A 12,950-nucleotide genomic window follows, 5' to 3' on the forward strand; every position below is an offset into this window, starting at 1 on the left:
TTTAGAAATTAACTTCTTTTATAATTTACTTCCTTTTACAATGTTCACTTAACAATGATTTTACTAAAAGAGAATGGAAGATGAATGAGATTCATCATGAACCAATCAGAGCAGAAAAAGCAGACTTACCATCTCTTCGGTTTAGCCTTGCAAACCCAGGACCATGACTGCTAGAGAGCTCGGAAGAACTGCTGAATGAGGCTTGAGACAAGGTAGACACCAGAGGGTCATCACAATTATCTGCCAAGAGGAAGAATTCCACACTCAGGTTAGTAGCCTGCTGACAGGTTACTTGGACTCAATAGATAAATAAAGAAAATAAAACAAATAAACCCAACAATATGCCCACTGCTTATATATAGTAAACACTCCATAAGAGAAAAAGAATTTAAAGACAGGAGAATATGGAAATGGAGAAGGAAAACTACATAGAAATTACAAAATAGTATTTTGAGGTAGAAACAGTTTACTTAAACAAGAAACAAAAATATCTCATCAGTATACCCAATTTACACAAATAAGTGTATATTATTTAACTACATTAAAATTAAGAACTTAGAGCTGTCAAAAGACATGTGAGGTGAAGAGAAGTATCACAACATGAAGAAAGTATTCCCCGAACAGTTTACAATTAGTGTTGCAAATGAAGGAAAACAAAACAAAAAATAAGGAGAAACAAAAACTCCTTTCAAATCAGTTAGAAAACACACTAGGAAAAAATGACACAGAACCAGACCAGAGAGTTCACAGCACAGAACCACTTTAAAATGATGCTCAAACTCAAAGCATAAATTAACACTACAATTAGATACTATTTTACAGAGTTTCCCTGGAGGCTCAGGCTGTAAAGCGTCTGCCTGCAGTGCGGGAGACCCGGGTTTGATCCCCGGGTCAGGAAGATCCCCTGGAGAAGGAAATGGCAACTCACTCCAGTATTCTTGCCTGGAAAATCCCATGGAGGGAGGAACCTGGTGGGCCACAGTCCAGTGGTTGCAGAGTCGGACATGATTGGGAGACTTCACTTTCACTTTCACTTTATGGACAGTAGGCCAGCAAGACTCAATACATCTGACAACACCAGATGGTCTAGACACTGTGGGCCAAGAGAAGCTCCAATGTCCTGCCAGTGGGACTGTAAACATGAGAATCGACTGTAACAAAAGCAATGAATCATCAGCTTGCACAGTTTGAACCTCTGCTTCCCATGGCCCATCGACCCCACTGATATGTATGTCCGCCTCAGCAGAGCCACCCGATGATAGGGGTGTTATACAAATACTAGTATTAATTGTGTCCCATCAGGAAAACGTTGGGGAGCATTAACCTAGAGCAACTCATATTTATTCACAGGGATACACGAGCAATTTCTAGCAACAATGCTCATAGCAGCAAAAATTGACAATCTGAACATTTACTGATCAAGAAAGATAAATAAATCATAGTACTTTTCACAATGGAATAACATACAGCAGTAAAAGGAACTACACCAGCAGACACCAAAAGAAAAAAACAGAAAGGTGGGATCTTAGAAATAAAATTTTTAATGGAAAAAATGCTATAGAAGACCATAGAATATATGTTGATAGTTTTGAGAATCTTAAAAACAAGTGAAGCTAAATAAAACATTATTTAGGGACATATGTGATGAGAAAAATACTATTAAAAGACAAAGAAATGAAAAGCACAGAATTCAAGACAGTGGTCACTTCTGAAGGAAGGCAGGGTATGTGTGTGTGTGTGTGTGTGTGTTTACATTCACATCCGTATCCGTTCCGTTGCTCAGTCGTGTCCGACTTTTTGCGACCCCGTGGACTGTAGCCTACCAGGCTTCTCCATCCGTGGGATTCTCCAGGCAAGAATACAGGAGTGGGTTACCGTTTCCTTCTCCAGTTGATCTTCCCGACCCAGGGATCGAACCCGGGTCTCCCACATTGGAGGCAGATGCTTTAACCTCTGAGCCACCAGGGAAGCCCTTTACATTCACATACATACTTGTATATATCAATAGGTATATAAGGGTATATATGAAATACATACATACATGTCATATTATCTATTCTATTATGTATGTCACATAGCCAATAAAAAGGAAGGTAGAAACAGTAAGGAAAAGTATAAGAATAGTCTCATGTTGACATTTTATTCAGTTAACTCTTCATTTCATGCAGTATTTCAGTTCAGTTGCTCAATCATGTCCAACTCTTTGCGACCCCATGAATCGCAGCACGCCAGGCCTCCCTGTCCATCACCAACTCCTGGAGTTTACTCAAACCCATGTCCATTGAGTGGGTGATGCCATCCAGCCATCTCATCCTCTGTCGTCCCCTTCTCCTCCTGCCCTCAATCTTTCCCAGCATCAGGGTCTTTTCAAAGGAGTCAGCTCTTCATGCAGTCTTTAGATTTTCATATTATACAATTACTAAGCTGTAGCCATTTTTGCTCTTACCAGATAATATTTCTCTTATATTTAGGATTTAACATATGTTGGTAATTAAAAACCATGCAGGATTATTGTCACAATTTTTTAATTAACAATGAACATTTTAACTTAAATAAATCTAGGAATTACATAGATTCACCTGAAATTTTATGAAGTCTACGCAGTTTGAACATAGTTTCTTTTAACTGTCATTAGCAGTTTTATTGCTTAAATATTCAAACTACAATATTTTTCTGCAGTGCTATTTGAAATATACACTTTTCCTTCAAGTTAAAGGTTAAAGTATAAATGGTTAGTAAAAATTTACCAACTTAACATTTGAATGCTAGGGAGATCGATCCTGGGTGTTCATTGGAAGGACTGATGCTAAAGCTGAAACTGCAATACTTTGGCCACCTCATGCGACGAGTTGACTCACTGGAAAAGACTCTGATGTTGGGAAAGGTTGGGGGCGGGAGGAGAAGGGGACAACCGAGAATGAGATGGCTGGATGGCATCACCGACTCTGTGGACATGAGTTTGAGTGAACTCCGGGAGTTGGTGATGGACAGGGAGGCCTGGTGTGCTGTGATTCATGGGGTCGCGGAGAGTCAGACACGACTGAGCGACTGAACTGAACTGAACTGAACTGAGCATTCATTTTTTAAAGACTGTCTCATTTTCATTTTAAAGTCTACTCTTTCTTCTTTCACACCCTAAATTCTTTAACTCTTAAAACACACTGATAACTGGTCCAGAGTTCCTACATGTCTATTGATCGGCTTAAGCACTGACACTGTCAATCCAGTTGTAATTCAAGTCTTAAGAAATGCAGACATAAAAAGATGTAACAATCCATGAAGTGTTGAAGGAAATTCTGATTACACTCAAGCAACAACCAAAATGCTTCCGCATGCTGTGAAAACTATGATGTATGTGTTTGTGCCCACAAATGAGGGGGTGTGTGCATGTGTGGGTGTTGTGTCAACCGAAACTAATCACCTGTGAATCACTATCAGTATTCAGGTATAAATGTGACCCAAAAAAGCTAGGCTGTTTCACTGCAATTCACAATCAATTATGCAGATTCAACTCCATGCTTCAGATGTAAAATGACTCTCTAGTGCAATCACTGTAGAGGGCATACATTTATTGCACATTTGTTTTTGCCACTATAAATTGAGAATCAATACTGTTCTATTTTTAGCTTAAAAAGAATGAGATTAAGAGAAGGGGTGTTTACTCCATTTGTGGGGAGAAATCACGTGATATGGGAAAGGGATCAGCGGGGGTGGGGGCGGGTAGGTGGGGATAGATGAGGACTTCAGTGTTAGCTAAAGCTCTAGCTGTCGGCCTGAGTTGTGGCTACATGAGTATATACAGTTCCCCACAATCTGCGGTATGTTTGTTTAGCAGTAAAATATTCTAAAGTTATCCTTACATAGAACTAATAATAATGAACACACGTGTTCAGTGAGCACTCTGCTAAGAACTTAGAACAGTTTCATGTGTGAAGTAAAGTGAAAGTCGCTCAGTTCTGTCAGACTCTTTGGGACCCCATGGACTATATAGCCCACGGAATTCTCCAGGCCAGAATACTGGAGTGGGTAGACTTTCCCTTCTCCAGGGGATCTTCCTAACCCAGGATCGAACCCAGGTCTCCAGCATTGCAGACGGATTCTTTACCAGCTGAGCCACAAGGGAAGCCCAAGAATACTGGAGTGGGTAGTCTATCCTTTTTTCAGAGAATCTACCAATTTTTACCATTCCTTTTTGAGATACTAATACTATTTTACAAATGAGGTAAAATTGAGACACAGAATTTGGTTAATTTGCTCATCTCCTTGTGATGAGACCATGATATATTTAAATACTACATCAGATCATCCTAATATCTGGTTCCCTCACCAAGTACATATGTAATATATGTACATATATACTATATATACTATATGTACTATGCATATACTTATATGTTAGTAACATAATGAATTATATACATCTAATATGTATATGTAAGATATTTGTACTTATATACATATGTATATAAGCATATATATGCATAATATATAGCACAGTATAGTTATACTAAAGTGTCATGCAATTATTATAGATATACAATTATGCATATAATCAGTTCAGTTCAGTCGCTCAGTCGTGTCCGACTCTTTGCGACCCCATGAATCACAGCACGCCAGGCCTCCCTGTCCATCACCAACTCCCAGAGTTCACTCAAACTCATGTCCATCGCGTCGGTGATGACATCCAGCCATCTCATTCTCTGTCGTCCCCTTCTCCTCCCACCCCCAATCCCTCCCAGCATCAGACTCTTTTCCAGTGAGTCAACTCTTCGCATGAGGTGGCCAAAGTATTGGAGTTTCAGCTTTAGCATCAGTCCCTCCAATGAACACCCAGGATTGATCTCCTCTAGAATGGACTGGTTGGATCTCCTTGCAGTCCAAGGGACTCTCAAGAGTCTTCTCCAACACCACAGTTCAAAAGCATCAATTCTTCGGCGATCAGCTTTCTTCACAGTCCAACTCTCACATCCATACATGACAACGGGAAAAACCATAGCCTTGACTAGATGGACCTTAGTTGGCAAAGTAAAGTCTCTGCTTTTTAATATACTATCTAGGTTGGTCATAACTTTCCTTCCAAGGAGTAAGCGTCTTTTAATTTCATGGCTGCAATCAGCATCTGAAGCGATTTTGGAGCCCAAAAAAATTAAGTCTGACACTGTTTCCACTGTTTCCCCATCTATTTCCCAAGAAGTGATGGGACCTGATGCCATGATCTTTGTTTTCTGAATGTTGAGCTTCAAGTCAACCTTTTCACTCTCCTCTTTCACTTTCATCAAGAGGCTTTTGAGTTCCTCTTCACTTTCTGCCATAAGGGTGGTGTCATCTGCATATCTGAGGTTATTGATATTTCTCCCAGCAATCTTGATTCCAGTTTGTGCTTCTTCCAGCCCAGCATTCCTCATGACGTACTCTGCATATAAGTTAAATAAGCAGGGTGACAATATACAACCTTGACGTACTCCTTTTCCTATTTGGAACCAGTCTGTTGTTCCATGTCCAGTTCTAACAGTTGCTTCCTGACCTGCATACAGGTTTCTCAAGAGGCAGGTCAGGTGGTCTGGTATTCCCATCTGTTTCAGAATGTTCCACAGTTTATTGTGATCCACACAGTCAAAGGCTTTGGCATAGTCAATGAAGCAGAAATAGATGTTTTTCTGGAACTCTCTTGCTTTCTCCATGATCCAGCGGATGTTGGCAACTTGATCTCTGGTGCCTCTGCCTTTTCTAAAACCTGCTTGAACATCTGGAAGTTCACATATTGCTGAAGCCTGGCTTGGAGAATTTTGAGCATGACTTTACTAGCGTGTGAGATGAGAGCAATTGTGCGGTAGTTTGAGCATACTTTGGCATTCACTATATGATTATATTTACAACTATAATGTATATATGTACAGGCAAGACATACATATATTACAATATACATATGTGTACTACAAAATGCACGTGTGTATATAGTGTATACAAGTCGATCCTGTATAAATGCTAAGTTGGCCATCAATCATAAGTTTAACTGATGGCATAGACTTACTATATGGCTTTCTTAGGTAAGCCCCAGGGATGGGCCCCCCAAAGGCCCCCCTCCTTCTTGAAAGCACCCTATCTCACTACCTCTAGAGTCCAAGGAGGCAGTGGCATAGGGCACAGCCTCCAGGTGAGGCAAGAGGGAGGAAGAGCTGGGGCCTAGCAGTGGCCAGAAGAGACAGACAGACTGGAGAGAGAGGATACTGTTTCCAAGCTGAGGGGAGCTGTAGGCATTTAATCACAGAAATATAGACTTATGTATTTATGTGTAAATATTTTTATATTCACATATTACATATGTATTAAGATACATGTATTCACAAATATAAATTATATTTATATTATAATACATGTGACATATGTTATTCACTTTACATACATATGTGGTATAATTTCATGTGCTCAGTCACTCAGTCATATCCAAGTCTTCCGTGACCCCATGGACTGAGGCCCGCCAGGCTCCTCTGTCCATGGGATTTCCCAGGCAAGAATACTGGAGTGGGTAGACTTTCCCTTCTCCAGGGGATCTTCCCAACCCAGGAACTGAACCCAGGTCTCCTGCATTGCAGGCAGATTGTTTACCATCTGAGCCACCAGGGAAACCCTTGAAGTCTCCCTGAGACAAATATCGTATGGCATTACTTATCTGTGGATATGCTCAGTCATGTCCAGCTCTTTGCGACTCCATGGACTGTAGCCCACCAGGCTCCTCTGTCCATGGGATTTCCCAAGCTAGAATACTGGAGCGGGTTGCCATTTCCTTCTCCAGAGGATCTTCCTGACCCAGGATTGAACCTGCATCTGTTGCACTGGTAGGAGGATTCTTTACCACTGAACCACCAGGGAAGCCCAAAAGGGGCACAGAAGAGGGTGAAAGACTTCAATCACCAGTGAAATTTAAAAACACTGTCATCAAGGGGGAAGGTTTCTACAAATCAAAAGGGTAGCAAGTTATGTTTGGTTAATTTGTGTTTTTATCTATCAGAGGAAGAAACAAACATCACTCTTACTACTCTATGCTTTTTCAAAATTATATTACTCTTTGTACAACTTTTAATAGTCATATTAGAATTTCCACATTAAACTTGATATATAGTGAGAAATGTATAACTATTATAATTTTGTCTTTTTGTAATTACAGAATTTTTAAAATTTTTTTCATATTTTTGTTTTGTTTTGATTTCACATTTTTAGAGAATTATATTAGAATATTCCAGCATTCTTGCCTGGAGAATCCCATGGACGGAGGAGCCTGGTGGGCTACAGTCCCACGGGGTCGCAAAGAGTCAGACACAACTGAGCGACTTGACTTTCACTTTTCATACATATCTATACATATTTATTACTATACATACATAATTATTTTAGAACATACATTCACACTGGAAGGGGCATGGCAACCCACTCCAGTACTCTTGCCTAGAGAATCCCCATGGACAGAGGAGCCTGGTGGGCTACAGTCCCTGGGGTCTCAAAGAGTTGGACATGACAGAGTGACTGAGCACGTGCGCGCGCACACACACACACAATCTAAGGGAAAAAATTACCTGCTTTCTGTTGAAACATTTTCATGTGCATGCATGCACACACACGCACAACGACACACAAATCTACAACTTTCAAGCCAATATCTCAGAAAAGATACTGTTTACTCCTTACTGTGAGAGAACTTACCATTGTCATTAAAAAGACAATGATAAATTAGATCTCTGGCAAACTGTGTATATGAATATACTCAATAGGCTCTTACAAATACAGATGCAAGCTATATTGAAAGCATTTTAATATAGCTTAATTGAAAGTAATTTAATTTAATTTTACAAAGGGCTTTATTTCATAATTTGTATAAGTAAGTAAAAGCTGTTCAGGTTTTAATAAAAGTAAATCAATTTTCTTAATCTCTGTGCAATATGATCTGTACTAAGATAATCAGTTCAGTTCAGTTCAGTCGCTCAGTTGTGTCCGACTCTCCGCGACCCCATGAACCACAGCACGCCAGGCCTCCCTGTCCATCACCAACTCCCGGAGTTCACTCAAACTCATGTCCACAGAGTCGGTGATGCCATCCAGCCATCTCATTCTCCGTCATCCCCTTCTCCTCCCGCCCCCAACCTTTCCCAGCATCAGAGTCTTTTCCAGGGAGTCAACTCGTCGCATGAGGTGGCCAAAGTATTGCAGTTTCAGCCTTAGCATCAGTCCCTCCAATGAACATCCAGGATTGATCTCCTTCAGAATGGACTGGTTGGATCTCCTTGCAGTATAAAGGACTCTCAAGAGTCTTCTCCAACACCACAGTTCAAAAGCATCGATTCTTCGGCGATCAGCCTTCTTCACAGTCCAGCTCTCACATCCATACACGACCACGGGAAAAACCATTGCCTTGACTAGACGGACCTTGGTTGGCAAAGTAATGTCTCTGTTTTTTAATATACTATCAAGGTTGGTCATAATTTTCCTTCCAAGGAGCAAGCGTCTTTTAATTTCATGGCTGCAATCAGCATCTGCAGTGATTTTGGAGCCCAAAAAAACAAAGTCTGACACTGTTTCCACTGTTTTTCCATCTATTTCCCATGAAGTGATGGGACCAGATGCCATGATCTTAGTTTTCTGAATGTTGAGCTTCAAGCCAACCTTTTCACTCTCCTCTTTCACTTTCATCAAGAGGCTTTTGAGTTCCTCTTTACTTTCTGCCATAAGGGTAGTGTCATCTGCATATCTGAGGTTATTGATATTTCTCCCAGCAATCTTGATTCCAGCTTGTGCTTCTTCCAGCCCAGCGTTCCTCATGATGTACTCTGCATAGAAGTTAAATAAGCTAATAGGTGAATGTTATTGGCTGCTTATGTTCTTGGTGCTGTATGTGTATTAAATACTGACAAATATCTCATACCATTTGATACTATTAACTCTATTGTACAATTGAGGAGAAAGGGACACAGTAGTTATACGATTTACCCAGTCACAGAGCTGCTGTTCTGAGGCACACACTGTTGAAACTGGTAACCTAAAGTATACTTGCAAAAAATAGGGCTGATTTTCAGTAACATTCAGCTTAGTTGCCACTGAGTAAAACAACTTTCTCTGTTATTTACAAGACCTGCCAAAATCAGCTGCACGCCTCCTGACGAATCACGTTTCCCATGGGAATACTCACTACAGAAGGATAGGACAAGACAGAAAAGGACAGGCAGGAAATGTGCTTAATATCTTCAAAAACTTTCCATGCACCAGAAGCAGAAGGGAGACCCTCCACTGGGAGCTTTAAAGACACTGGCATCTCAGTCTTTTCAGAAAACAGTTGACTGTGTAGACCTTTTAGAATCCAAACATTCCATTGACAGATTGAGGATTAGGAATGCCTTTCCCTTCAAGAAATCTATTTCCTTAAAACGCTTTATTCCGATCTGTATTATTGAAATTGTCATTCAGTTGAAGTTGGAAATAATGGACTAATTTAGGAAAAGTGTGGAATTATGCCGACATACATCAAAAATATTTTGTACAAGCCAAGTTTTCATCCCCAAAGTGAGAATACAATATTGTTCTTTAACCATAAGTCCAACCTGAGTTAGTTCTACAGATAATTCAGGTCCAGTTTCAGGAGACCCATCTTCTTGCCCTAGCAGGACACAAGGTCCAGACCCTGATGACCACTCCTGCCCAATGAGAGACTGAATATTCAAACAGACAATGACCATACTACATATAACTAGAACTTCTGAACTTCTGACTCATAATGTGTAGCAACGAGCCCAGGAGCCAACCTATTATCCTCAGTAGCCAGTTCAGGAAACCAAACAATAACTGCTGTAGCAACTGGCTCCAAATAGCCAACACTTGGTAAATACCCTACAGCTTCCCAATTTGTGTGCCTGCTTCCAACTTGTGTGAGTATGTGCTCAATTGCTCAGTCGTGTCTGACTCTGAGACCCCATAGACTGTAGCTTGCCAGGCTCCTCTGTCCAGGGCGTTAACCAGGCAAGAATACTGGCTCAGGTTGCCATTTCCTCCTCCAGGGGATCTTCCCAACACAGGGATGAAACTTGTATCTTTTGTGTTTCCTGCATTGGTAGGCAGATTCTTTACCACTGAGACAACTGGACTGGATAAATCTCTGCTAAATACAGAGGAACCAAAATATGCATACCTAATCAATCACATAGGATGGCTCACTCCTGATTACCATGTCTACAGCTTCCCCCTGCAAACAGCTTGCAATCAAAGCATACCTGATACCTTCTTTTATGTTTTTTCACAATAAAGCCTTCCCTCACCCCCTGCCAGCATTTGAGTCTCTTCGGAACACAAGTGATGGTGGCTGACTCCCTTGCTATAGCAAGCTCTGAATGAAGAGTCTGTGCTCTCAACGAAGAAAACTATAAACAAGGTGAAAAGCCCTCAGAATGGGAGAAAATAATAGCAAACAAAACAACTGACAAAGAATTAATCTTCAAAATATATAAGTAGCTCATGCAGCTGAATACCAGAAAAATGAACAACCCAACCAAAACGTGGGCAAAAGACCTAAACAGACATCTCTCCAAAGAAGACATACAATGGCTAATAAACAAATGAAAAGATGCTCAACATCACTCATTATTAGAAAAATGCAAATCGAAACCACAATGAGTTATCTCACACTGGTCAGAATGGCCATCATCAAACAGTCTACAAACAACAAATACTGGAGAGGGTACAGTGTTCTCATTACACTGTTGATGAGAACGTAAACTGGTACAGCCACTATGGAGAACAGTGTGGAGATTCCTTAAAAAACTGGAAATAGAACTGCCATAAGACCCAGCAATCCCACTGCTGGGAATACACACCGAGGAAACCAGAATTGAAAGAGACACGTGTACCCCAATGTTCATTGCAGCACTGTTTATAAAAGGGAGGACATGGAAGCAACCTAGATGTCCATCTGCAGACGAATGGATAAGAAAGCTGTGGTACATATACACAATGGAGTATTACTCAGCTATAAAACAGAATGCATTTGAGTCAGTTCTAATGAGGTGGATGAAGCTGGAGCTTATTATACAGAGTGAAGTGAGTCAGAAAAAGAAAGACAAGTACAGTATATTAACGCATATATATGAAATTTAGAAAGACAGTTCTGATGATCCTACATGCAGGGTGGCAAAGGAAACACAGATGTAAAGAACAGGCTTTCAGACTCAGGGGAAGAAGATGAGGGTGGGATGATTTGAGAGAATATCGTTAAAACATGTGTATCACCATATGTAACGATGGCAATGATGACCAGTGCAAGTTTGATGCATGAAGCAGGGCACCCAAAGACAGTGCATGGGGACAACCCAGAGGGATAAGATGGGGAAGGAAGTAGGAGGGGGGTTCAGGGTGTGAGGAACACATGTATTGCCTGTGACTGATTCATGTTGATGTATGGCAAAAGCCATCATAATTTTGTAATTATCCTCCAATTAAATTAATTAATTATTTTTTTAAAAAGTCCGCGCTTTTTCTCATCTCGGCGGCCTTCATTGATTTCCATGTCAATGAGGTCCTCCTAGCCCCGCAGGTTCATCCTCACAGTTGTAACCACCCTAAGCATTCACTCAGCACATCAAAGAAAAGCCACAGGAGCCCATCCTAAGAATTTACAGAAGACCCAGTTTATGTTTGAAAAGTAGCATCAATCTCCTGATATATCACTTTTATGGAACATGCACCTATAGTAATTCATCCTAGCTACAGAGTATTGTGTTGACCAAAAACCATTTTATGGAACAATCTGAACAAACTGTTTGGCCAATCCAATACAATCACGGAGGGAGGTTTATAACTTGCCCATGACTTGCCCTATTCCAGGTCACTGTGACTTGCTTTGTGTGGGGTGTAGTTTAGCCAGGACCATGCTAATTTGGAAACCACTAAAATAGACTTGCAAATTAATTTCTATCCAATGGAGAGCTTTGTTCCTTTTGCAAATCTCTTTATGCTTTTTGTACTGTTTCATGAAGCTATTTACAGATTGAAGAAATGGCTGTGGTATCACACTCCATCCCTTTCTCCCTGTGTAACTATGTCAACTGACAGTGTGTGGAGGCAGCTACCACATAGTGACATTCTGGTGAGAAAAAAGAAAAAAGAAATTTTAAGGAGTAGTGATGATACAACTGGGCATGAATAAAATATAAGTTTTCATAAGAGTAGGTGACAAAATATGGGCCTATCCTGATTTTTCTCTCTCATCGTTACCTAAAATAACACTTCAACTCAATTAGCTACCACTGAGTATAGATCACTGCTAAATTCTTTAGCTTGTACAGTGATCTGTCTTTGACATGAAAATTAACATTCACTGGGGATACCACTGTTAGATATAAGACAAGCATGAGCTTCTAACTTTGTCAATCAGTGGCTTAAATCTAAAAAATAACATATTGCTGCAACTCAAAACAAGTAAATATTTATCAGTATTTTTTCTAGAGCTGAGTCAAAGACAAAGATGATTTTCTAGTTTTAAAGAATTCATTTCTGGCAGCAGCCTATATGTTTCTATGCATTTTCTTCTACATAAGCCATGGGTGATTTATATACACATACTCATATATATACACATATGTATACATATGTATATATGCACATATATGTCTAGGCATATATATAAATACTCTTTGATGTTAATAGGATAAACTTTCACTTGGAGGCAAACATTGGCTTACATACCCCAAGTTACAGCCTTGAATAGCTTTCCCAGTTAATGGATTAATGGGAAGGCAGTTAACTTTTAATGACAGCACAGCCAGAGGCTGATTGATTTCAGAGGTTTAATAGCAACTATTTGAAGTCCAGATATTAGGACAAGGAGACCTACAAATCCACGAAACAAAACCATCCAAAGGTGAAAGGGTGGAAGAAATAATTAAAAAGTAGAGACAGTATCAGATTTCTAGGAC

The 12,950-nt window shown here is 40.2% G+C and overlaps 1 protein-coding gene across 6 annotated transcripts in view; it reads right to left on the bottom strand.

Annotated features, from left to right (window-relative positions):
- The window catches only part of CNTNAP4 (contactin associated protein family member 4), a 284,057-nt gene that overhangs the window by 241,168 nt on the left and 29,939 nt on the right, over positions 1 to 12,950 (bottom strand). For all 6 annotated transcript variants that reach the window (XM_088830269.1, XM_088830270.1, XM_088830272.1 and 3 more), the window contains exon 2: positions 130 to 240. In XM_088830269.1, the coding sequence (XP_088686395.1) occupies positions 130 to 240 (111 nt within the window). The remainder of the gene's footprint in view (positions 1 to 129; positions 241 to 12,950) is intronic.

This window comes from Moschus berezovskii, chromosome 22 (genome assembly GCF_049115385.1).
Source record: "Moschus berezovskii isolate FMDL1 chromosome 22, NW_MosBer_1.0, whole genome shotgun sequence".
NCBI classification, from domain to species: Eukaryota; Metazoa; Chordata; class Mammalia; order Artiodactyla; family Moschidae; genus Moschus; species Moschus berezovskii.